Raw genomic sequence first — 22492 nt, 5'->3', positions numbered from 1 at the left:
GGGTATCAAGGATCAGCCGCGGGATCGCCCCGAGACCACCGCTACTGCCCTGGGATTACCCCCGAGGCTGCCTCCAGACCCCGGTACATCACGGACCATTGGTACCGCCCCCGGGATCACCCCCAGACCAGACCCCCAGTGCTCCCTCCCCAGTAACCCCAGCACCCCCCTGACACTCCCAGTGCGCCCCCCTGTGCCATAGTGACACTCTCGATACCACCCACTCCCCAGAATGAAGCCCCAATCTCCCTACTTCCCTTAATCAGAACCTTCCCAGTACCCCACAGCCCCAACAACTGCAGATGCAGAGTCCCCCAGTCCTCTGCTATCCCCCAGTAGCTCCCAGTATCTCCCCTGCACCATTCTGGTAACATCCAGCAGCTCCCAGTACTGTCCCAGGTCCTGCACTAGGAGCAAGGAGGGTGACATCGAGAGCCAGAGGGGATACCCATTGCTGGGGGAGGGGGGTTACCTAGTGCCCAGTGGGGGGCGGAACCCAGTATGTGCTGGCATGAGGACCCCATTGCCAGTTTGAAGGTCCCCAGTGCTGTGTGGGGAGCCCACTCTGGAAGGACACTCTGGGCAGTCCCAGGAAACTTTGAGGACACACAGACACAACACAGTAGGGGTAAGTTTCGGTCTCTGGCATTCACTTTGCACACCCAGGAACTCGGGCCACTGGGAGCTCCACGTCCTCAAGGAGAGACACCCACCCCTCCAAGGGCACCCACAAACCCTTTTGGGTGGGGCTCACAACCTCCCAGACCCCACTATGCCAAAGACACTTCTCCCACCTCCCCCTAAACCCACCACTCTATAGGGGAGCCCACCACATCCAACATCCTTTATTACAAACGAGCAGTACAATCTGGCGGGAGGGCACCCCACATCCCTATCCTGATGGATACGCCTTGATGACCTTTACATCGTCAAGGGGTCGGTCCTGGGAGTTGGTCTCCACCATGGCTAGGCGCCCCAGCACTCCCATTCCTTGGCATACCCTCCCGAAAATGCTGTGTTTCCCATCCAGCCACTGTGCCGGGCCCAGTGTCAGGAAAAATTGGCTTCCATTGGTGTCCGGCCCTGCATTGGCCATTGCCAGGATCCCAGCACCTGTGAGACATAGGGACATGTCACCTCATGGATGGGGATACAGGGGACATGCCACCCCACAGCCTAGGTTCCAGCATGACGGGGGACATGTCATCCCATGGGGGGATGTCATCTCATGGCCAGGATCCCGGTATCATGGGAAACATGTCACTCCAAGACTGGGATCCTGGAGGGCGTTATCCTATGGCTGCGATCCTTGGGACATGTCACTCCATGGACAGGCTCCTGGAGAACCTGTCACCTGACAGAGGGGTCTTAGTGGACATCAGTAACAACTGGCTCTCATTGCTGTCCAGCCCTATACTGGCCATCACCAGGATCCCAGTGCCTGCGGGACATGGGCCAAGGGTCCTGGCAACCTGAGGGACATGCCATGCTATGACCAGGGTCTTGGAGGACATGCCACGCCAGAGATGGGGTCCTGGGGGACATGGAGGACATGCCACCCTAAAGATGGGGTCTCAGGGTCATGTCATCCCCTGGCTGAGGTTCTGGTGTCATGGGGAAAATGTCATCCAATGGAGAGGTCCTAGGGGAACATGAGGAAGAATTGGCTCTTGTTAGTGTCCAGCCCCATGTTGGCCATCGCCAGGATCCTGGTGTCTGTGGGACACAAGGACACGTCACACCAGGAATGGGGAAATAGAGGACAGGGCAAAGGTCCTCGGGGTCACGTCACTCCACGGATGGGGTTCTGGGGACACAGAGGACTTGTCACACTATAGATGGGATCTTGGGGGACAGGGGAGACATGTCACCTCATGGCCAGGGTCTTGGAGGACATACTCCATGACCAGTCTCCTTGAGACATTCCACCCCATGACTGGAGTCCTGGAAGTCATGTCACTCCGTGGACAAGGACACAGGGGACATCCCATCCCATCCCACAGGTGTGTTCTCAGGGGTCCTGCCCCTCTATAGGTGGGGTCCTGGGGTCCCAGGGATGCCCCTCCAGTGTTCTTCCAGTGCTGGCCCCACTCACCAGTGAATTTCAGGTCAGGGTGTAGCTCATCCTCAAACTGTTTCCCGTAGATGGAGGCGCCACCACGGCCTGCAGAGGGATTCAGGGGTCAGCAGGAACCCCTGGCATCAGGGAAGGTCCCAGGGAGATTTCAGAGGCCTGCGCTCACCAGTACCCGTGGGGTCCCCTCCCTGCACCATGAAGTCCTTGATGATGCGGTGGAACTTGGTGCCGTTGTAGTACCCACGGCGGCTCAGCTCAGCAAAGTTCTTGCAGGTGCGGGGGGCGTGTTGCCAGTACAGTTCCAGTACAAGTGGGCCCATCCTGGGATGGGAACACAGGGAATGGGAATGGGAAAGGCATCAGAAATGGGGAACAGTACTGGGAATGGGAAAAGGAAATGGGGTCATCCCAAAGTGATACCCACATCCCCAGCTCCAGACCAAAGCCAGGGGCTGTGTTGCCAGTGCAGCTCCAGCACCAGCGGGCTCATTCTGTGAATGGGAACAGCAGGAATGGGAGAGAGAGTCATCACACTGTGACTCCCACACCCAGTTTCAGACCAAAGCTAGGGGCTTTGTCTGTCAGTACAGCTCCAGCACTGGAGAGCCTATCCTGGAAATGGGAAAACCAGGAACAGGAACAACACTGGGAGTGGGGAACAGAACCAGGAATGGGAACAGGAGATTGGGGGGTCACCCTGCTGTGACCTCCTCCACCTATAGGGTCAATTCTTGCAGCTGCAGGGCAGGGTCATCCCACTGTGACCCCCAACCCCAGTTTCAGACCAAAGTCAGGGGGCTGTGCTATTAGTATAGCTCTAGCACCGAGCAGGCCCATCCAGGGAATGGGAAATAGGAATATAGGGAATGGGAATGGGAACAGGAAGGGTACCAGGAAACACCTCAACGTGACCCCCCACTCCCCTCCCCCCCATCCCCCAGGGTCAGCCAGGGACAGGGACCACGGGGTGAGAGGGGATGGGGGGCAATGGGACCCCAGGAGGACATGGATGGCTCTTGGTACCAGGGGAAACAACCAGGACCGGCTGGTTCTGCACGGTATTGGGAGACACCGGGGCAAACGGGATACCACGGGATCACTGGGATCTGCCTGGTACCGAGGGGTCTGGGGGTTATGAACACCATGGGGGACACCGGGGGAACCAGAGGCCCTCTAGTAACGGGGCGGAAACCAGGACTGGTTCATACTGGGGGATAACGGAGCTGTCCCGTTCTGGAGACACTGTGAGCTTCTTAGCACCTGTGGAGTTCAAGGTCTGCCTCATACCGGGGGATCACGAACACCGGGGACTGCCCCGTACCGGGAGCAAGAACACTGGGGCTGCATGGAAGCCGGAGGGAGAGGGAGCGGACACCGATTTACCGCCGGTGCCGCGGAAGGGGGCGGGACAAGGGGTGGGCAGGGCCTCCCGTGCCGGTACCGGTACCGGGGCGAAGCCCCGCCCCTTACGTGGTCTCCATGGAAACGGTGGGCGGCTGCCAGGAGTCCGGCGGGACGGCGGCCATGCTGCGGAGGCACCGACGGCGGAACGACCCTCAGGCGCCGCGCTTCCGGGCCACACCCCCAACTGATGAGGGCGGGGCGTAGGGCAGGGGAAGAGCCAATCAGTGAGGCGAAAGGCGAGGAGACTGACCAATCAGAGTGGAGGTTCAAAGGGCGCGAGCCAATCGGAACCCGGGGCGGGCGCGCCGCGATTGAGCCGCAAGGGGAGGGGGAATTCGAATGAGACCACGCCCTTTCGTTAGGCCACGCCTCCTTGGCGCGCGCGACGAGCGGGAGCCGGGGGCGGTGAGGTGGTGGGGGAGAGGGGGGACGAGGGCAGACCGAGACCCCCGGGTAGAGGGAAAACCCGCGGGGAGATCGGGTGGGCCGCTGAGCGCCGGGTAAACAACCCTATGCGGAGATGGGGAGACGTGGGGTCGGGGTGAGGGGCTGGGACCCCCTGGTGGGGGCTGAGGACCCCCAGGGCTGAGGTTATGGGGCCTGAACCCCCGGTGGGGGGTGGGACCGTCTCAGTGTGGGGCTGGGGTCACGAAGGGATTGGGGTGCGGGGCTGGGACTCGTGGGGGCTGGAGCCCTCTTAGTCTGGAGTTGGGACCCCCCAATGTGGGACTGGGGTCTCCTGGGCTGGGAGTGCGTGGCTGAGGGATTCCCCAGGTGTGGGGGAGGGATCGCTCCATTATGGGCTGAGACCCCACAGTGTGCGGCTGGGAGGCCAAGGAGTGGGAATGGAACCCCTAGGGTCGGGGTTTGGGGCTGACACCCCCCGCCTGGGAGCTGGGAGGCCTAGGAATGTAGATGGGACTCCCTCGGGATCGGGATGCAGGGCTGGGACCCCTCAGTGTGGGGCTGGGGATTGGGGTGAAGGGCTGGGGCCCCTAGCTACGGGAATGGAGTCCCCTTGCATGGGGCTGGGACCCCCTGAGGATCAAGATGTGGGGCTGGGGGTCCCCTGGGATCGGAGTGTGGGTGTGGGGCTGCAACCTCCCAGCGGGGTTGCACCCCCTCAGTGTTGGGCTGGGGTTCCCTGATGGGGGCTGGGAACCACCATTGTGGCACTGGGGACTCACACGGATCAGGATGACGGGCTGGGACTTCCCCTTGTGGCACTGAGGACACCCGGGCTGGGGGTGCTGGGCTGTGGGTTCCCCTGGCGGGGGTCGCCGGTGTCATCCCCGCCTACTGGCGCCGGCGGAGCCATCCCTGTCCCCAACCCGGTGGCACCGAGCCCGGCGGTGCCTGGCACTGGCCGTGTCACCCGCGCGCTGGCCGGTGCCACCAGGCCCCCGCGGGGCGTTGGGGACACGGGGGGGCGGGTAGGGGCACGAGTGGGGAACCCCGATGGAGTCGGTGGTGACTACCCCAGCTCCCGCAGGTGGCCCCGGTGCCCCGAGGCGATGGCCGAGGACCGAGGTACGGCAGTGCCAGTGCTGCATGTCCCCCATATTTCCCCCCTGCGGAGAGGGGCCAGGGCTCACTCCCAGTGTCCCCCTAGATGTTCGATTTGTCACCGAGGAGAGCTTCGACTTTGGCGTGCTGTCCCCATCTGACAGGTACGGGAGGGTAGTGGGGCAGGGCACCCCGTGGATGGGAACAGCGGGGACAGGGCACCTTATAGTCGGGAACATGGAGGATAGGGCACCTCATTGTCAGCGTCCTAGAGGACATGTTACCCCATGGATGGCGTTGTGGGGGATGTGGCAACTCATAGCTGGGGTCCTGAGGGCCACAAGGGATATCACACCCCAAAGATGGGCTCCTAGGGGACATGTCACCCCATGAACACGGTCCTGGGGATCCTGTGGACATGTGTCCCTCATAGATGTGGTTCTGGGGGATGTGTCACATAATGAATGGGGTCCTGGATGGTATGGGGGGGTTCCTCCTACTTCTTGGCAGCGGCACTGGGAGCTGACACCGCCATTTCCCCTCCCCCTCCTCATCCGCAGCCAGGAGGAAGAGGAGGATGAGGATAGCCCGGGCGGGGGGTGCCAGCACGGGGGCAGCAACGCGCGCTGGAGTCCCCTGAGCGGGGCCCGTCTGGAAGAGATGGTGCGGGAGGCCACGCGCCTGGCGGCACAGTTGGAGGGGTGTCGCCTGCCCCCTCCCGCTCCCGGAGACCCCTCGGGACCCACCACCACACCCCGCAGCCCCCGCCGCCAGACCTTCGTGGTGAAGGACAGCCCGGTGCGGGCGCTCCTGCCCACCGTGGAGTCTCGGGGACCTGCCACCATCCCCCGCATCCCCGCCAAGCCCCGGGGGGCCTCTGCTGCCACCAGTGTCCCCAAGGTATGTGAGATCCGGTGGTAGGGGTCCCAGTGTAGCCATGTCCCATCCGGGCTGAACACCCAGATCCCCCCCAAACCCATTCTAGATGGGGGCAGTGAGTGCCCCCCCTATCTCCAAGGGGCATTGTGAACCGCCCCCAGCCCTGTGGATGGAGGGGGGGGCACTCACTGAGTGATGTCCCCTGCTCTATTTTCAGGCACACCCCAGCCGTAATTCCACAGCAGCAGCAAAGGGACCCTCGGGTGGCAGGGGGCTCCCCCCAAGTCGTGTGGGCCCCCCCCGGCCATGCCCTCCCCAGGGGCAGGGGGCTGGTGCCCGGGGCAGGTCAGAGCCCCCCCAGGCAGGGACAGCAGGTAGTCATGGCAAGGGGCTGGGGACACCATGGCCACGCGGGTTCCTGGGCCGTACCCCAACCCCCCCTCTCTCCCCAGGCCAGGCTAAGGTGAGGGGGGGCACAGTCTCCCCCCCCCCCCCCACCCGCCAGCCCCATACCAGGACCACCACCACCCTTGTCCCTTCTGGCTGTTCCCCGGCACCCACTGCCCTCCCCAGGGTGTCCCCTCGGACTCCAGCAACAGGTGGGAGGACCCCCACCCCCAGAGGTAAGGATGTGGGTGGGGTTCGGGGGGCATAGGGGATGCCTCATCCCCCATGCCTCAGTTTCCCTGTGGCTTCTTTCCCCTTTGCAGGTGCAGGGGCAGCACGGGCAGCCCCCCCAACTGGTGCCTCAGGGTGCAAACCAGGACCCCCCCCCACCCGCCTGCGGCCCTCCCGCAAGACGGCGGTGAGCAGCACCCCGAGGTGACATCCCCAAACCAACCCACATACACCCAGAGGCCCTGGGGGCACCCAGACCCCCCCCTAGGTACCAGCTAAGGTACCTAGGCTGGGGGGGGCAGAGCCAAGGCCACCCCAGGGATGAGTTGAGGCATCCACTGGATTTTGGAAGGAGGCAGGCAGCACCAGGGACTCCTAGGGAGCAGCCAAGGCACCCATTGGGTTGACAGGTTGCGGGGCAGAGTTGCAGAGTTGGAGCCCCCAGGGACCAGCTATGGTTGGGGTGGCAGCCAGGGGCCTCCCCAGGGATGAGCCAAGGCACTCATTGAGTTTTGCTTTAATTACAAAAGGTCCCATCAGCAGTAGGAAACCCCCCACATCCCCCAGCACCCAGGGGTCCCTCATCCCCCCAACACCCATCCCTGGGTTCCCCCACCTGAGCCTCACCCCTGGGTAGGGGGGTCCCAGACTTCCCTGTAACCCCTATCTGATCCCCCCTCCACATGCCCCGCACCTGGGGGAGTTGGCACCATGGGATGGGTTGCACCTTCATAGAGGTTGGCACCTTGGGGGGCAAGGGGAGTTGGCACAATGGGGGAAGTTGGTTATAAATTCCTTTTTCTGTATTTTCATGTATTTTTTAAATAAAACACTCTGCTGGGCAAAGGGGCTGGGAGTGATCATGGGGGGACAACAGGGGCACCCTGTGCCATCTCCCCAAGGTGCCAATCCCTGCAAGGATACAAAGTGCACTGAGGGGGGGGTTGTGGCTCCCTGCTCCTTCCTGATGTTCTCCCCATCCTTGTGCACCCCCAGTCCTGGTGTGTTCCACCCCCTGCCCCCACCATCCTGGTGCCCTCCCTGTCCTGGTGTCCCTGGCACAGTGGGTGGGCTGCCCGCTGGGTGGGTCCCCATTAGATCGAGGTCTCGTCGCTCCTGGTGGGGGGGACGAACAGATGGGGGGAGGTGGGGGATGGATACAAAGTGCAGGATGGCGGGAGAATAAAAAACAAGACAGACAGATGCATGATGGAGGAGGTGGGTGCCAGGGTGCCCTCTGTGCCCCCCAGCACCCAGCACCAACCCCTGGGGGGAGATGGTGGGGTGGGGTTTGGGGGGGAGCCCCCAGCCCCCCTGGGTTAATGGAGAAAATTAAAAAACAGAAATCTGGGGGGTAGAGGAGGAGAGAAGAGTAGGGTTAGTGCTGCTGTGCCACCTCTGCCCTGGGCATCCATGGGTGGTCAGGGGTACCCAGTGGGCACCCCAGCACCCAATGAATGCTCCAGTGGGCACCCTGACACCCAGTGGGCAGCCAGTGGTCAATGGGCACCTTTGGACAGTCAATGGGCACCCAACATGCACTCCAACACCCAATGGGCACTGTTAGACCCAAGGGGCACCCAGTGGTCAGTGGACACTCCTGAACAGTTAACACCCCCAACAGGTGCTGTTAGACCCAAGCATCACCTAGTGTGCACGCAGAGGTCATGAGGCACCCCATGGACAGTCAGTGGACACCGAATGCATACATAATGGTCAATGGATGCACAATGCCCATCCAGTGGTCAATGGGCACCCATGGACAGTCAATTGGCACGCAGTGGGTGCAGTTAGACCTGATGAACGCCCAGTGAGTGTGTGAGTCAATGGGCATCCAATGAGTGAGTATTCAGTGGGTACCCCAACACTCAATGGGCACCCAGTAGGTAGTAGCAGTGGGCACCCAACAGCCACCTTTGCACCCCATGGGCACCCCAGAGGAATCCTAGCACTCAATGGTCACCTGTTGGTTACCTTGGCACCCTATGGACACCCAACAAACAACCTTGCACATGATGGGCACCAAATGGGCACCCTGGCACCCAATATTCACTGGATTCAAAGGGACTGCTGGGACCCAATGAGCACCCAAGAAGGAACCCTGGCACCTGCCTGATGGGCATGCAAAGGGCACCTGTTGGGTACCCTGACACCCAGTGGACACCCAAAGGGAACCCTGGAACCTGATGGATACCCGACAGGTAATGTTGTACCCAATGGGTGTCCAGTCACTACTGTGGCACCTGATGGGCAGCCACCAAGCAGTGTTGGACCCAAACTGTGCCCAATGGGCACCTGAGAGAAACCATGGCACCAAATGAGAGTGCAACAGGAACCTTGGCACCCTGGTACCCAGCCATCCTTGCATCTGACAAGCACCCAAAGGGTACCTAACAAGTGGTGTTTGCTTGTCCACCCAACGGGAACCCTGGCACCCCAAGGGCACTGTCAAACCCAACAGGTGCCCAGAGGGAACCCTGGCACCCAAAGAACTCCCAGTGAGCACCCCTCAGATGTGGTGGGCACTCACTCAGAGCCAGAGGAGTCCTCGTCAGCAGTGCCTGTGCGGATGCTCATAGCAATGGGGGTGAGGCCGCTGAGCTGCTCCTGGAGGCTCTGCCGAGGCCGAGGGACAGGGGGGGCCCCTGCATCGCTGCCCGAGGAGGCAGCCGTGCATTCGGGAGGCGGTGGGGGCGGCCCAGGGCGCTGGGCACTGCCCCACTCACTGATGGGGGGCAGGCACTTCTTCTTCAGTATCCCTGCAGAAGCAGCATCACCCATGGGTGGGGAGGCCAGATTTGGAGTGCCACCCGTGCCATGGCAGCCCGTACCTTTGTGGGGGTGGGGCAGGGGCAGCAGCAGGGGTTCCCTGGGGTGTGCCTCGCCGTTGGGCCGGGGGGGGTCACCCCAGGGATGTTCCTGGCCCCCTGCTGGCTGCACTCGAAGCCCCTCGCTACCTCCTGGTCCCTCGCTCTCGCTCGCTGTCGTCACAAACTCCCCTGGCCAGTATGGGCACCCCAGGGGCACCAGGGAGTCACCTGTGGGGAAGGAAGGAAGCTGGGACAGGCAGGACCAGGGAACCTCCCCGTCCTCACTGGGTGCTCCCACCAGAACATAGTGTAAGGGATGCACCCAATCCCACTGCGTCAGTCCCATCCAAACCCCAAACTGGACAAGGTGCCATTTTTCCCCCCTGTGTGCCCCAGTCAGCACCTCTGACTGCATGAGGAACCCCCAAACCTTTTAGGGGTCTCCCATCACAACACCAGACTGGACAAGGGACCCTCTCCCTTATACCCACTATACTACTATGCCTATCAGAACTCCAGGCTGGACAAGGGATCCTTTGTCACTGTGTGCCCCTGCATCATGACCCAGCCAAGATGAGGGACCCCCTCCCACCCCAAAAATCCATTCAATGGCCCTACCACCACTCTACACTGGACAAGGGACCCCGATAACCACCGGGTGCCCCCCATCAGTGTCCTGGACAAGGCAAGGGACCTCCCCCAACCCATTCGGTGCTCCCCATCAGCACCCTGCCAGGCTGAAGGTCCCCTATCTCCACGGGGTGCCCCCTGGGGCTGTTACCAGGGCAGGGGGGACCTGAGGGAGCCCCGGGCAGGGGGTCCCAGCCACAGGGGGCCTCGTCCTCGCTGTCGGAGGAATGTGTGGAGCCGTAGGATCCACTCGGGTCGTCCAGGGACAAGTCACTGTCCGAGTCTGTGTCGTGCTCTGGGGAGTCACAGGTCAGGGGGTGCCCAGAGACACCTCCTGCCCCCTGGGCCGAGGCTGGGCGCACTTGCCCTATGGGTGAGACTGTACCCTCGGGCTGGTCCTGGGCATCAAGGAAAAGCCCCCCAGGCTCAGGCAGTGGTACTGGCCCTGGGCTGCCTGCCAGACCTGAGTCCTCCCTGTGGAGACACAATACTCATCAACACCTGATCCCCACTCCCAAACACCTACCATCCACTGTCACCCACTGACTGACACCAACCCACTGACACAATATCCACCCACTGACATTCAACACCTCAATATCCATTGACACCCACCACCCTGATATCCATCACCCTGACACCTGCCGCTGCCACCTCTTCACCCTGACACCCCCTCAACCCTCCACTCTGTGACCAACCTGCCACGTCACCACTCCATGTGCATGCCACCCTGCCACTGTACTGCTGTGCACCCATGCCACTGCCCCACCACACAGCCATCCCAACACCCCCACAACCACATCACCCCACAACCCACCACACAGCCATCCCAACACCCCCACAACCATGTCACCCCACCACCCACCATCCTGCCACCCCAATACCCCCATGCCATACTGCCACCCGACAAACCCACCACTCAACCACCCCAGCACCCTGCTACCCCACCATCCCATCTTGTCATCCCAGTGCCACACCAGCCCAGGACACCACAAAAACCCATGCCCTGGCCCCTGCTGTGCCCAGTACCGTCGCACAAAGGGGATGTAGCTGTGGTGGCTCTTGCCCGAGCGTGCAGTGCTGTGCAGGGACCCCGAGGACCCACCGCCTGGGGAGGGGTACAGTCGCCCTGCCACGTATGTGCTGTCCCTGCCATAGGCCTGCTAAGGGCACAAGGATGTCATAGCCATGGCACAGGCTGCCCTTCACTTCCTGCATCCCCCATGTGGCCCAGCACTCACAGGGGTGAGGGTGGCCTTGGTGGCCAGAGGTGGGTGGTGGCAGCGGGCACAGCTCAGGCGGAGGCTCCTTCTCACCTCCTTGCTCAGCACCACACAGGACAGGAAGATGAGGGGACCCTGGGCAGAGAGGGGGCAGGGGGGACAAGGAAGGGTGTGTACAGCCTGGGAGGATACCAGCAGCACCCTGGACTCGTCAATGGGTCACCATCCAGATTGGGTGCATCCCATTGGCACCTCAAAGAGAATGAGCATCCCCCCACACCCACTAGGTGCCCCCCACTGATATCTCAGACAGGAAAAGGGACCCCCATATGTACTGGGTGCCCTCCATGGGCACCATGGAGTGGTTGAGGTGCCCCCATACATAGTGGGTATCTCCCATTAGTGCCCTGGATATGGCAAAGGACCTCTCTGTGCCCACTGGGTGTCCTACAAATAGGTGTGGGACTCTGGAAGTCCCAAGGATGTGAGGTTCAGGGGGCTCTGGGAGTCCCAGGGGTCGTGGTCACTGGGGATCCCAGGGGCAGAGGTTTTGGGGTTCCGGACTCTTTGGGGGTCCCAGGGGCGGTGGCTCTGGAGGTCCCATGGGTGGAGTCTCAGGTGGTTCCCACTGACCTGGAGACAGTTGGAGGCGGCGAACAGGTAGTGACAGAGCAACGTGTCACTGTTGACTGAGAGCAGGGCCAGAAGCCAGGCCAGGCTGGGCATGGCCAGCAGGACTGCAGCTGTGCGCACCCCAGACCTGAGCACCCCAATGGCACCCCAGTGTCACCACAATGACAGCTCATGTCACAGCCCTTTGTACTTCTGCCACCCGGGGCTGCCCCAGCCCCTCATGGCCCCCTCCCCCTCCAGATGCCCCAACCCCAACCTGACTCACTCTGCCATCCATGGGTGCTCCAGCCCCCTGAGCTCCCCTGGTCCCTGTGGGCCCAGCCCAACCCCAGCCCCCTGTGCCCCTTTCCCCCACGCCCTTCTGCCTCCCCAAGGGTGCTCTGTGCCCCCCTGCCCCCCTAAATGCCCCAATCTCCCCTGACCCCCTCAGTCCCCCATGAGGGCCTCTGCCCTTGATGCCCCCCTGTCCTCCACAGCTGCCCCAAACTCCCCTGACTCCCTGCCCTCAATGGATGCCCCAGACCTCTATTTCACCCTACCCACCATGGGTGTCCTAGTCCCTGCTGTGCCCTCCTGCCCTCCACAGTTGTCCCAACCTCCCATGCTCCCATGCCCCCCATTGGCTCTAGCCCCCTGTACCCCCCTGCTCCCCACGCCCTTGCCTCCCTACGGCTGCCCTGCACCCATCTGCCCTTATAGATGCCCCAGCCCCCCTGTCCCCTCATACTCCTCATAGGCAGCCCAGTCCCCAGTGCCCTCCTGCCCCCCATGGATGCCCCAGTCCATCCTGTGGTGCCCTCTGCAGGTTCCCCAAAAGGCCAACTCCCCATGCGTGCCCCTTAGCCCCCAGTGCACCCTAGCCTCTATGCGTGCTCCCACCCTCTGTGCCCATTATGGGTGCCCCAACCTCCCATGCCCACCTTGAGCAACCCCATCCCCACCATGTCCCCTGCCCCCCCACGGCTGACCCCGGCTGGGTGACTCACGCTGAGCCCTTTTTCTGGAAGCCCTGGGTGGTGGCACACGTGGCCCTGGCTGCCAGCACCAGGAAGAAGATGCCGACCTGGGGGTGCAGGGAGTGAGCAGGGTGACAGGGGGTCCCATGCCCTCCCCAGCCCCCAGCCCTGTACGCACAGCAATGGCAGCAGCGCAGGGCCCAGCCAGGCTCCACACCAGGCTGTCATGCAGGGCCAGCCAACAGAAGTCGGGGTTCCCGTAGCCCTCGGGGTCCAGCCCCACAGCCAGCCCTGCAAAGGAGAGATCAGGAGCAGGGCCAACTCAGTAGGCCGGGCTATAAGAGGAGACTGGGCTAAGGTGGGAGGAGTGGGGCTAGAAAGTGTGAAGCTAGGGCAGGACGGGGCTCGTGGAAGCCACAGGGCTGGAAAGAAGGTGCTGCTGCTGGGGGTGTGGCTACGCTGGGTAGAGACAGCGCTATGCAAATGAGGTTTGTCTAAGCTCTGTGGCAGTGCTGAGAGCAGTGTTGATGAGAGCAGGGATATGGCACGGGAGGCTTGTATAAGAGGTTAGTACAGGTCTAGAGTACAGGTCTAGTCTCTTGGAGTGGGGTTATGCTGATAAGGGCGGGGCTAAGATCCCGGGGGAGTACCTGACTATGATTGATGGAGAAGGGCTATGGCCCTAGGAGCATATTGAAGAGGTTGGGAAAGATGCTCTTTGGGTGGAGATATGATGGATGAGAGTGGGGCTAAACGCCTGCGGTGGGGATAAAATGTTATACTCTTTGGGAGGGGGCTATGACCCCGGGGGTGTGTCTGAAAGTTTGGGGGCAGAGCTATGATGAATGAGGGTAGGATTATGGACACAGGGGCCTGTCTAAAATCTTGGGAACTGGGTCTGATAGAGGAGGGCATAACTAGGACTCTGCCTATATATCAGGGTGGGACTATGGTGTTAAGGGTGGAGCTAAACTCTTAGAGTGAGGCTGTTTTGGATTGGGCATGACTATCCTGCTGGAGGCAAGGTTATATCCAGTGGTGTGGCTATGCTGGTAAAGATGCATTTGGGGGTGGGCCTATATTCTGGGGGTAGGGTTACACATGGAAATAGGACCCCACCATGCATCAAATTGATTGTGGGAGAGAGATTCAGGCAGCAGGTCCATAGCCTAGAAGGGGGTGTGTAGCCACCAAAAGGTGTTCCCCCAGGTGGAGGTGGGCAGCTGGTGGTCCAGGGCATGGGGTCAGAATGGGAGCAGGGTTTAACAGCAGGGCTCACCGGTGATGAAGGCAGGCAGTCCCCAGCCCAGTACATGGTAGAAGCGCATGGGACCACGGTCGACATGACGGGGTTCACTACGGCGCCGGTAGAGGTGCAGCGCCTCCAGCAGCGCCCAGCCTACCGCACTCAGGTACAGGAACTGCAGCAGGATGGCCACCACCGTGCACGCCAGCTGCACCCGCCCCATCAGTGCCAGCCCACAGCCCCACCCACCCAGCCACATGCAACACCCCCCCACTTTGAGACAGGATTCCCCTGTTGAAGTCACACTCCTCTAAAAGGTCCCATTCCTTTTATAGGCCTCACCCCTTGAGTGCCCCACCTCTTTGATGTGCCCCACCCCCTTGACAGCCAACCCCTTAGGGAGCCTCACCCCGTTTATCAGCCCCACTGCTTTGCAAGCCCCACCCCTTTATACAGACTCCACTCCTTGAGATCACCACCCCTTTGACAGACCCCCACTCATTATAGTCCTCATGTCTTTTAGATGCCACCCCTTAGGTCCAGCCCACCATGGCCGTGCCCACTCCTCAGCCCCACCCATTTCAGCCCCACCAACCTGAACACTTCAAAGGCAGCAGAACCCCTGACCAAACCAGCCCTTTCCACTCCCTCCCTCCTTTCCCAGCCCCCTTTTCCCACACACCGGGACATCGGCCTGGTTGATGCCAAGCAGGAAGACAAGCTGTGCAAGGAACAGTGCAGCTGTGCCATGCCGGCGGATGCTGTGGCGGTTGGAGCGCAGCCGCCTCAGGGTCCCCAGGGCCAGGACCACCAGCGCCAGCCCCGCCAGCCCCACGCCCAGGGAGCCGTAGGTGAGTGCTGCCAGCGGCAGCACCTCCCCGTTCTGCAGCACCAGGATCGGCATATGTCAGGCATGTGCTCAGTGGCATGCACCCCCAGACATCCCCGTCAACAGATACATGGTCCCTCTTACAAAGCAACAAGACCCTGGGTCTGGGAAGTCCTGCCCACAATGCATAGCCCAATAGGAAGCCCTGCCCACATTATTCAGCCCCGCCCCTGGTAACCCCACCCTTTGAAACCCCTAGTCACAGCACTTCAACCATGCCCCTCAAAACCCCACCCACATTTTGTAGCACCACCCTTTTAAACCTCTCCCGTACCACTAAGCCCCAACCCTCAAAACCCCACCCACATCTCTCAGCTCCGCCCCACCTACTGCACTCGACGCTGCGACCACCCTGAAGCCGCACCCACAACACTGACCACACCTCCTTATGTCCCACACACAGTTTTCAACCCCACCCCAGGAAATCCTGCCCACATTACTCAGCCACAGCCCCTGAAAACGCGCCTGCATCCCTCGGCCACACCTCCTGTAACCCCACCCATACAAGCTCTGCCCCTTGGAGACCGATTGGCCCAGCCTGCTCAGCTGCACCCACTGGAATTCCACTCCTGCTGACTGGACCCACACCTGGGGGAGCTCTGCCAGATGTGACATAGCCCGGCCCATTCCACTTAGCTCGCCTCAAGGGAGCCCCACCCATTGGATTTAGCCATACCCCTTGGATTTAGCGCCGCCCCACTTAGGCCCCACACTTCTCTCAGTTCGGCCTCCATGAGCAGTCACACCGCCGCCCTGCCCCTGCCCCTCCTATCCCTGTCCCTCCCCTTTTATCAATAATCCCCGCCCCTGTCCATAAAGCCCCACCCCTGTGCCTGGGACCACCTGACACCCTGTGCCTAATTGTGCATGTGTCTCCATGCACCCCCATGTCCCCACCACGGCCCTCACCCTGAGTCATTCCATGCCCCCAGGGTCACTGTGTCCCTCCACATCCCCCGTATCACATCTGTCACTCTGTATCCCCAGGCACCCCTCCATGTCCCCCATGTTCCCACCTCTCGGCGGGAGATATCCATGAGGACGGCAAAGCTGGTCAGATGGTGGCACTGGCAGCTGACGTGGCTCTGGTTGCGGAAGGCGACTTCACAGCCTCGTGCCGACCAGCCGCCTACACTGCCCGCCCTGCGCAGCACCAAAAGATGACATAAGCCACGAAACCCGCCAGGACACCCACCGGGGACAAACACATACACACACACTGGGGACACCCACCAGGGACACCCACCGGGAACATCCACCCCTGCCCAGGGGCACACGCCCGACCCAGGACATCCATCCAAGGCGTCACACACTTGGACACCCACCAGCATTCACAGCACTTCAACCATGCCCCTCAAAACCCCAACCACATTGTGTAGCTCCGCCCTTTTAAACCCACCAGGGACACACGTGCTTGGGACACCCGCTGGCATCACCCTCCTACAGGGACTCACACCCACCAGGTACATCCACAGACAGCACACACCCACCCACTGGAACATCCATCCACCCAGCAGAGACAACCGCTGCCGCTTGGGGACACTCACCCACCAGGTGCTCACGAGGGAACACCCCTCTATTTGGGGACACACCCCCATCCTATCTGACACCCACCAGGGTTAGAGTCCTCATGTCCTGTTCCCGTGTTACTCACCCATGACCCGCAGGGTTACTGGGGCATCCATCCTGCCCTGTCCCCATATTCCCTGTCCCCTTAAGGTGTCCCTATCCCTGTTATGTCCCCTGTCTCCATGGGATGTCCCCGTCCCCCTGCTCTCTGTACCCACAGAGTGTCCCCATCTCCTTAGGGTGTCCCCATTCCATGTCTGCTGTCCCCTCCGAGGTGTCCCCATCTCCCCCCATGATGTTTCCTATTCCACTAGTGTGTACTATGTCCCCTGTTATTTCAGCATGTCTGTGTCCCCCCATGTTGTCCCTAACTCCCCAAGATGTCCCCATCCCTCCAGGGTGTTCCCTAGGATATCCCCTGTTCCCCTGGGTGTCCTTATCCCCAGGTCTCCTGTCTCCCTGGGGAGATCCCTTGTCCCTCTGGAGTGTACCCTTCCCCAAGGTGTTCCCATCCCCAATCCTGTGTCCCTCTGCTGGGATGTCCCAGTGCCCCCAGGGTGTTCCTTTCACCCCTGGGGTGTCCCCTGTCCTGCCCTCACCACAAAGAGTGGTTCCAGAAGACGCAGATGGGCTTGGAGCGCTCCTGGGTCTCCAACAGCCGGAACTGGAGGGTGACGGGTTTGGCCAGCACCCGGGGGGTCCCCATGCCCCCCACGCCATCCGTGCCCCCTGAGTGCACGCTGATGCTCACCACTGGTGTGTTGATGACGGGGCGCTTGGGCACCCTGGGGGACACCGGTGTCAGGGAGCCCACTCAGGGTGCCCCAAAACCCACCTTGGTGCCACAGAGTGCCCTGGCACCACACAGACACTGTGAAGGCACCTCTTTCTCCCCTGTGCCCTCTTTTTTGGGCACCCCATGTGCACCATCCTTGGGCAGCCCCTGAACCACCTCCCCAGCCCTCTCCCCCCATCCTCAAGCATTCTCTGTGCCTCCCAGTAAAGGGCACTCCGTGTGCACCCCTTTACCATCCCTCCCCCAGGAACCCTCCAGACACCCCTGGCCCCATCTTCCTATACCCCCCAAGATGCTTGGTTTTGCCCTGACACCCCTACGTGCCACCCCCAACCTCCCAAGCCCCCATCCCCAGTGGCACCGGAGGCTGCGCTTGTCGGTGTCGAAGTGCTGGGGCAGGAGACCGGCCAGGGTACGGTAGATGATGACGCTGACGATGGCCTGGCCCTCACCCAGGGATGGGTGGCGCTTGTGCCGGGTCACCACAGTCATCCCTGCCTCCTCCTCCTCCACTTTCTCCTCTTCGCCTGCTTCATCTTCCTCTTCCTCCTCCTGCCCACCTATGCCCTGTGGTGCCTGCCCATGCCCGGTTGAGGGGCCTGGGGGCCATGGGCAGGGGCAGCATGATGCTCTGAGACCTCATTGGGGTCCCTATGGCCACCCTGGAGTCCCCATCTCTGCCAGTCCCATGACCACAACAAGGTTCCCCCAACACTTCCAGCCCCAGGGGTCCCCATGTCCACACCAGAGTCCCCAACCCTGTCAGCTCTACGACCACAATGAGGTTCCCATGGTCGCATTTGTGTCTCTAACCCTGCCCCCCTGCCACGGCCACACCAGGATCTCTGATGCCATCCTGGAGTCCCTGGTCTTTGCATCCTGACCAGGGTCCCCAGCCATGCTAGTACCATCCTGGGGTCCCAAACCTGCCAGCCGCATGGCCACACTGGATTCCCCATGGTGGCACTGGGATTCCCAACCCTGTCAGCCCATGGGCATTCTGGGCTTCCCCCATCGCTGCCAGCCCCCAGCAAGGGTCCCCAGCTATGCCATGTCCCCATGGCCAAATGGGCGGTCCCCCAAGCTCTGCCAGCCCCATGGATGCAAGTGGGTCCCCAACCCTGCCCCCTGTCCCCCCTATGCCCCAGACTCACGCCTGTCCTCAGGGGTCCGGAAGATGCTGTCAGGCAGGATGACGGTCGTCTCTAGATCTGGGAGTTTCTCCCCCTGCAGCGCCTCATACCGTGGCAGGTGGGCACCCGTGAAGCTGCTCTTGTCCAGGCGCACCACCGACACCACTGTGGCACCACATCACTCACGGCCCAGCATGGCACCCACCAACCCTGAGGCACACAGACCCCAGCACCCACCAACCCCAGGGCATACCGATCCCAGCATTCACTGATCCCAGTGTGCACCAAGCCCAGTACACACCAATACCAGCATCCAGCAATCCTGGTAGCCACTGACCCTGGGGAACACAGACTTTGGCACCCACTGACCCCAGGACACACCAACCACGGCATCCACTAATCCCAGGGCACACCAAGCCCAGCACAAACCAACTCCAGCATGCACTGACCCTGGCACCCACGAACCCCAGAGCCATGGAGCCTGGCACACAGACCCCAGGACCACAGATCCCACCACCCACCAATCCTGTGGCACACAGACTCCAGAAGCCACTGAGCCTAGCACCCACTGACCCTGACATCCAACGACCCCACAGCAATGAATCCACACACCCACGGACACTAGCAGCCACCAACCCTCGGGCACATGGACCGCAGCACCCATGGACCCCAGCGTCCACCAACCCTGGGACACACAGAACACAGCATCCTCTGTACCCAGCACCCATTGAACCCAGGGCACACAGACCACAGCCCACGTCCCCAGGGACACACATATGCCTCTAGGCGCACCCGTGTTCCCCAGGACACGTTTCCCAGCCATACAAATGTGCGTGATCCCAGCACATGTTCCCAGGTACCCATCAGACATGCATGCATGCTCCCAGCTCACATGCCCTTGTGCACACATACGCCAGGTATATACATGTCTATGCTCCCAGACACATGTCCATGTCCCCAGCCCATACATCCCCCAGGCACATCCATGCCCATGTGCCCAGCACCACACCAAGGGCACAGGTGTCCCCAGGCACACACACGTTCCCAGCATGCCTGTGTTCCCAGGCAGATACCTCCCATCACAGCCCTCTGGCCACACATGTTCCCACTGACCGATGTTAGGGGTGACAATGGTGAAGGGGCTGAGGTAAGTCTGGGGCATATTCCGTGCCAGGGCTCGTGCATACTCCTCGAAGTGCTGCAGCAGCTGGGCTGTGCCACCCTCTGTCTGCTGGATCAGCTCCCAGTGACGTTTGTTCCCCATGTCCAGCAGCGCACTGCCCACCCGCAGCAGGTTCTGGGGGCAAGGCAGAGGTAGTGGCACTGGGAGCTGGCACTTTAGGGTCTGGGGAGGGAGTCCCTAACCTCCCCTGCAGGACTCTATGGCTGGGGCACCCTGGCACCAGCAGTGGGGAATGGGGCTGCTGAACCCCCACAAAGTTGAGGGTGCACCCTGAGCCACACCAACACCAACACCTGCTGGTCAGGGGTGCCCACCACCCTGGCATCAAACCTCCTACACCAACATTCCTTCCCAGGTGGGTGCCATCCACCCTGGTAGCCAGGTTCCTGCACCAACACCTCCCCCCTCCCCATGCAGATGCCCATCACCCCAGTATTTGACCTTCTGCCCAAATATGGCCCTCTCCATAAGGGGTCCCCATAACTCCAACCTCTTTTCCTTCTCCCTCAGCCTCCCTCCACAACGCCTGTCACCCAGGTATCTGCTCTCCTGCCCCCATATCCCTCCCGAAGAAAGTGCCCATCACCCTGGTGTCTGGGCTCAGGCACCCACATCCCCGCCATGGGAGTGCTCATCATCCCAACCTCTTTTCCACTTTGCCCATTCTCACTCCGGGCATGTGCCCATCCCTGTGATCTCATGCCCACCTCAGTGAAGTGCACGTCCTGGGTGGCAGCGAGGCGGAAGCCGCGCTGGCGGCTCTCATGGCGCAGCAGGGCCCCTGCCAGGCGGTACGCCAGGTGCACGTCGCTGCCGAAGTACTCGCGGGCCTCGCGCATTGCTTCACGCAGTGCCAGCGCCACACGCCGGGACTGCCCTGCATCCCACCGTGACTCGTTGCCCACCAGCTGCTCCGCCTTGGGGGGGACACAGAGTCAGGGGAGCCCCAGTGGCACTGTCGCATGGCTGCTGCTGGTGTTCCCCTGGCTCACCCAGGGGCGAAGGGCAGCAAAGGGCAGCGCGCTGCAGTTGAAGAGGTTGGGGGGCAGCCAGCCCTTGTGCTCGTCACAGTGGCGCAGTGCCGTGCCTGTGGGATGGGGACACTGAGTGCACCAAGGGGAAAATGGGGCAGCCTCACCTCACAGCATGCCAGCAGTGCTGCCAGTGTCACACTCCTGTTCCACCCTGCAGTGACGCCAGAGTGGTGCCCCCAGCCTTGTCTCAGTGGTGCCATGCCCTGTTCCAGCTGTGCCACCACAGCGTCACACTCCTGTGCCACCCCCCACTGACACCACCAAGACAGTGTCACACTCTCTGCAGTGACACCACAGCCTCATCTCAACAAGTCCACACTCGTGTCACCCCCACACCATCTCAGTAGTACCACCAAGGTGTCACCACCCCTAACCCATCCTAGCAGCTTCACCCCAGTGTCACCTCCCTTTACCAACCCAATAATGCCACTACAGTATCACCCCCCTGCCCTGTCCCAGTGATGGCCCATGGTGCCACCCCACCCCAGCTCCATCCAGCTGGTGCCACCACCATGATACACCCCAGCCTTGTCCCACTGGTGTCAACATCCCATCCTAGCAGTGCCACCACCATATCACCACCCTGAAGCGACACCATGGTGTCCTCTCTCCCCATCAGGTCTCTCTCCCTACCAGTGTAATCATAGTGTCACCTCCCTGTACCACCCAAGCAATGCCACCATAGTGTCAACCCCTCTAAGCCCCATCCCAGTGATGTCACCACTGTGCCACCCCCAACCCCATTCTGGCAGTGTGCCCAGTGCCACCCCTGTCCTGTCCCCATGTACCCACGTACCCACAGAGCCCTTGGGGCATGGGGCTGCAGCTGGCAGCCCAAACCGTGTGCGGGGCCACCAGATGCTGGCTTCAATGGCCCGGGGACAGCTGTCGTAGTTCACTGCAAGACACAGCAGGGCATCAAAATGGGGGACACAGGGTGACAGTAGGGTGGCAGTGGCACCTGGTCACTGGAACCCAGGGTGACACCGGGTGACACAGGCTAACAGCATGGCGACAGCAGTGGCAGAGCAGGATGACAAAAGGATAACACAGGGTGAAAGTAGGGTGACATAGTGGCACAGGGTGATAGCAATGTGACAGCAGTGTGACACAGGATGACAGTGGAGCAACACAAGGTGTCAATGGGATTACACCAACAACCAAGGTGTTGGTGGTACTCAGTTGCCAGCAGCCAGGGTTACAGCATGGTGACAGCAGGTGACACAAAGTGACAAGATGGTGATGCAGGGTAGCACAAGGTGACAGCAGGGTGACAGTAGCACCCAGTCACTGGCACTCACAGTAACACAGGGCAACACAGGGTTGCAACAGGGCAGAGTAGGGTGACACAGGGTGACACAGGGTGACAACGGCACTCACTGGCACCCAGGATGACAGCTGTGGCAGAGCAGGGGAACACCAGGATGGCACAAGGTGGTGTAGGGTGACACAGGATGACAGCAGGGTGACACCAGTGTGACACAGAGTAACAGTGGGATGACACAAGGTGACACAATGTGACAATGGGGTCAGCAGGGTGACAGCAGAGTGTCAGTAATACCTGGTCACTGGCACTCAGGGTGACACAGGATGACACAAGGTGACACAGGGTGACACAAGGTCACAGAGAAATGGAGGGTGACAGCAGGGTGATGGTGGGCACTCAGGGTGGCACAGGGTCACACAAGTTGACAGTCCCCCACCTTCGCAGCCGCTGGCTGTCACCTCAGCAAAGGGGTTGTCACAGCGGTCACAGTGACGACCGATGACACCAGCTTTGCAAGGGCACTGTCCAGTGTTGGCATCGCAGCGGCGTGACAATGACCCAGTGGGGTAACACTCACAGGGGTGGCATGTGTCCCCTCCTGGTGGGCGGTAGTGGTTGTCCTGGAGGGACACAGGGTCA

The 22492-nt window shown here is 61.3% G+C and overlaps 3 protein-coding genes across 9 annotated transcripts in view; 1 reads left to right on the top strand and 2 right to left on the bottom strand.

Annotated features, from left to right (window-relative positions):
* Positions 1-829: 829 nt before the first annotated feature.
* PPIL1 (peptidylprolyl isomerase like 1) lies at positions 830-3679 on the bottom strand. Its single transcript, XM_041422686.1, has 4 exons — positions 3548-3679; positions 2244-2398; positions 2096-2164; positions 830-1113 (listed from the first exon to the last, which is right to left on the bottom strand). Exons 1-4 carry the CDS (start codon positions 3601-3603, stop codon positions 893-895), a joined length of 501 nt encoding a protein of 166 aa, XP_041278620.1. The 5' UTR covers positions 3604-3679; the 3' UTR covers positions 830-892.
* A 174-nt stretch (positions 3680-3853) lies between these two features.
* PSRC1 (proline and serine rich coiled-coil 1) lies at positions 3854-7509 on the top strand. Of its 7 annotated transcripts, none has more exons than XM_041422720.1 (6): positions 3854-3886; positions 4974-5011; positions 5094-5151; positions 5548-5887; positions 6084-6489; positions 6548-7509. In XM_041422720.1, the coding sequence occupies exons 2-6, from the start codon at positions 4996-4998 to the stop codon at positions 6673-6675; spliced, it is 948 nt and encodes a 315-aa protein (XP_041278654.1). In that variant the 5' UTR covers positions 3854-3886; positions 4974-4995; the 3' UTR covers positions 6676-7509. The 7 variants fall into 7 exon arrangements, with proteins under 7 accessions (XP_041278654.1, XP_041278652.1, XP_041278659.1 ...); XM_041422718.1 differs by having other exon boundaries at positions 3871-3981; positions 6548-7508; XM_041422719.1 differs by lacking the exon at positions 3854-3886 and adding an exon at positions 3922-3981 and having other exon boundaries at positions 4965-5011.
* Positions 7488-22492, bottom strand: part of CELSR2 (cadherin EGF LAG seven-pass G-type receptor 2) — a 30722-nt gene continuing 15717 nt past the window's right edge. The window contains exons 15-35 of the mRNA XM_041422717.1: positions 22290-22473; positions 21383-21484; positions 20545-20639; positions 20260-20469; positions 19483-19666; positions 18391-18534; positions 17598-17835; positions 17040-17225; positions 15888-16014; positions 14665-14865; positions 14016-14190; positions 12915-13027; positions 12767-12843; positions 11781-11907; positions 11166-11282; positions 10954-11084; positions 10310-10398; positions 10076-10219; positions 9316-9522; positions 9015-9243; positions 7488-7600 (exon numbers count right to left, since the gene is read on the bottom strand). Of these exons, the coding sequence (XP_041278651.1) occupies positions 7579-7600; positions 9015-9243; positions 9316-9522; positions 10076-10219; positions 10310-10398; positions 10954-11084; positions 11166-11282; positions 11781-11907; positions 12767-12843; positions 12915-13027; positions 14016-14190; positions 14665-14865; positions 15888-16014; positions 17040-17225; positions 17598-17835; positions 18391-18534; positions 19483-19666; positions 20260-20469; positions 20545-20639; positions 21383-21484; positions 22290-22473 (3102 nt within the window). The 3' untranslated portion in view covers positions 7488-7578. The remainder of the gene's footprint in view (positions 7601-9014; positions 9244-9315; positions 9523-10075; positions 10220-10309; positions 10399-10953; positions 11085-11165; positions 11283-11780; positions 11908-12766; positions 12844-12914; positions 13028-14015; positions 14191-14664; positions 14866-15887; positions 16015-17039; positions 17226-17597; positions 17836-18390; positions 18535-19482; positions 19667-20259; positions 20470-20544; positions 20640-21382; positions 21485-22289; positions 22474-22492) is intronic.

Source organism: Onychostruthus taczanowskii, unplaced genomic scaffold (assembly GCF_017590055.1).
Source record: "Onychostruthus taczanowskii isolate IOZ18803 unplaced genomic scaffold, ASM1759005v1 scaffold74, whole genome shotgun sequence".
Lineage (NCBI taxonomy): Eukaryota > Metazoa > Chordata > Aves > Passeriformes > Passeridae > Onychostruthus > Onychostruthus taczanowskii.
Note: the sequence above shows the minus strand (reverse complement) of the source record. Positions and strands in the feature narration are given on the sequence as shown.

Excerpts from the sequence above, each read along its gene's own strand:
- PPIL1 (XM_041422686.1), bottom strand. The coding sequence starts at position 3,603 with ATGGCCGCCGTCCCGCCGGACTCCTGGCAGCCGCCCACCGTTTCCATG. Across the intron at positions 2,165-2,243 it reads AGGGGACCCCACGGGTACTG|GCCGTGGTGGCGCCTCCATC; the intron begins GTGAGCGCAGGC and ends ATCCCTCTGCAG. Across the intron at positions 1,114-2,095 it reads CCCTGACCTGAAATTCACTG|GTGCTGGGATCCTGGCAATG; the intron begins GTGAGTGGGGCC and ends TATGTCTCACAG.
- PSRC1 (XM_041422720.1), top strand. Across the intron at positions 5,152-5,547 it reads GTGCTGTCCCCATCTGACAG|CCAGGAGGAAGAGGAGGATG; the intron begins GTACGGGAGGGT and ends CCTCATCCGCAG. Across the intron at positions 6,490-6,547 it reads GAGGACCCCCACCCCCAGAG|TTTCCCTGTGGCTTCTTTCC; the intron begins GTAAGGATGTGG and ends CCCATGCCTCAG.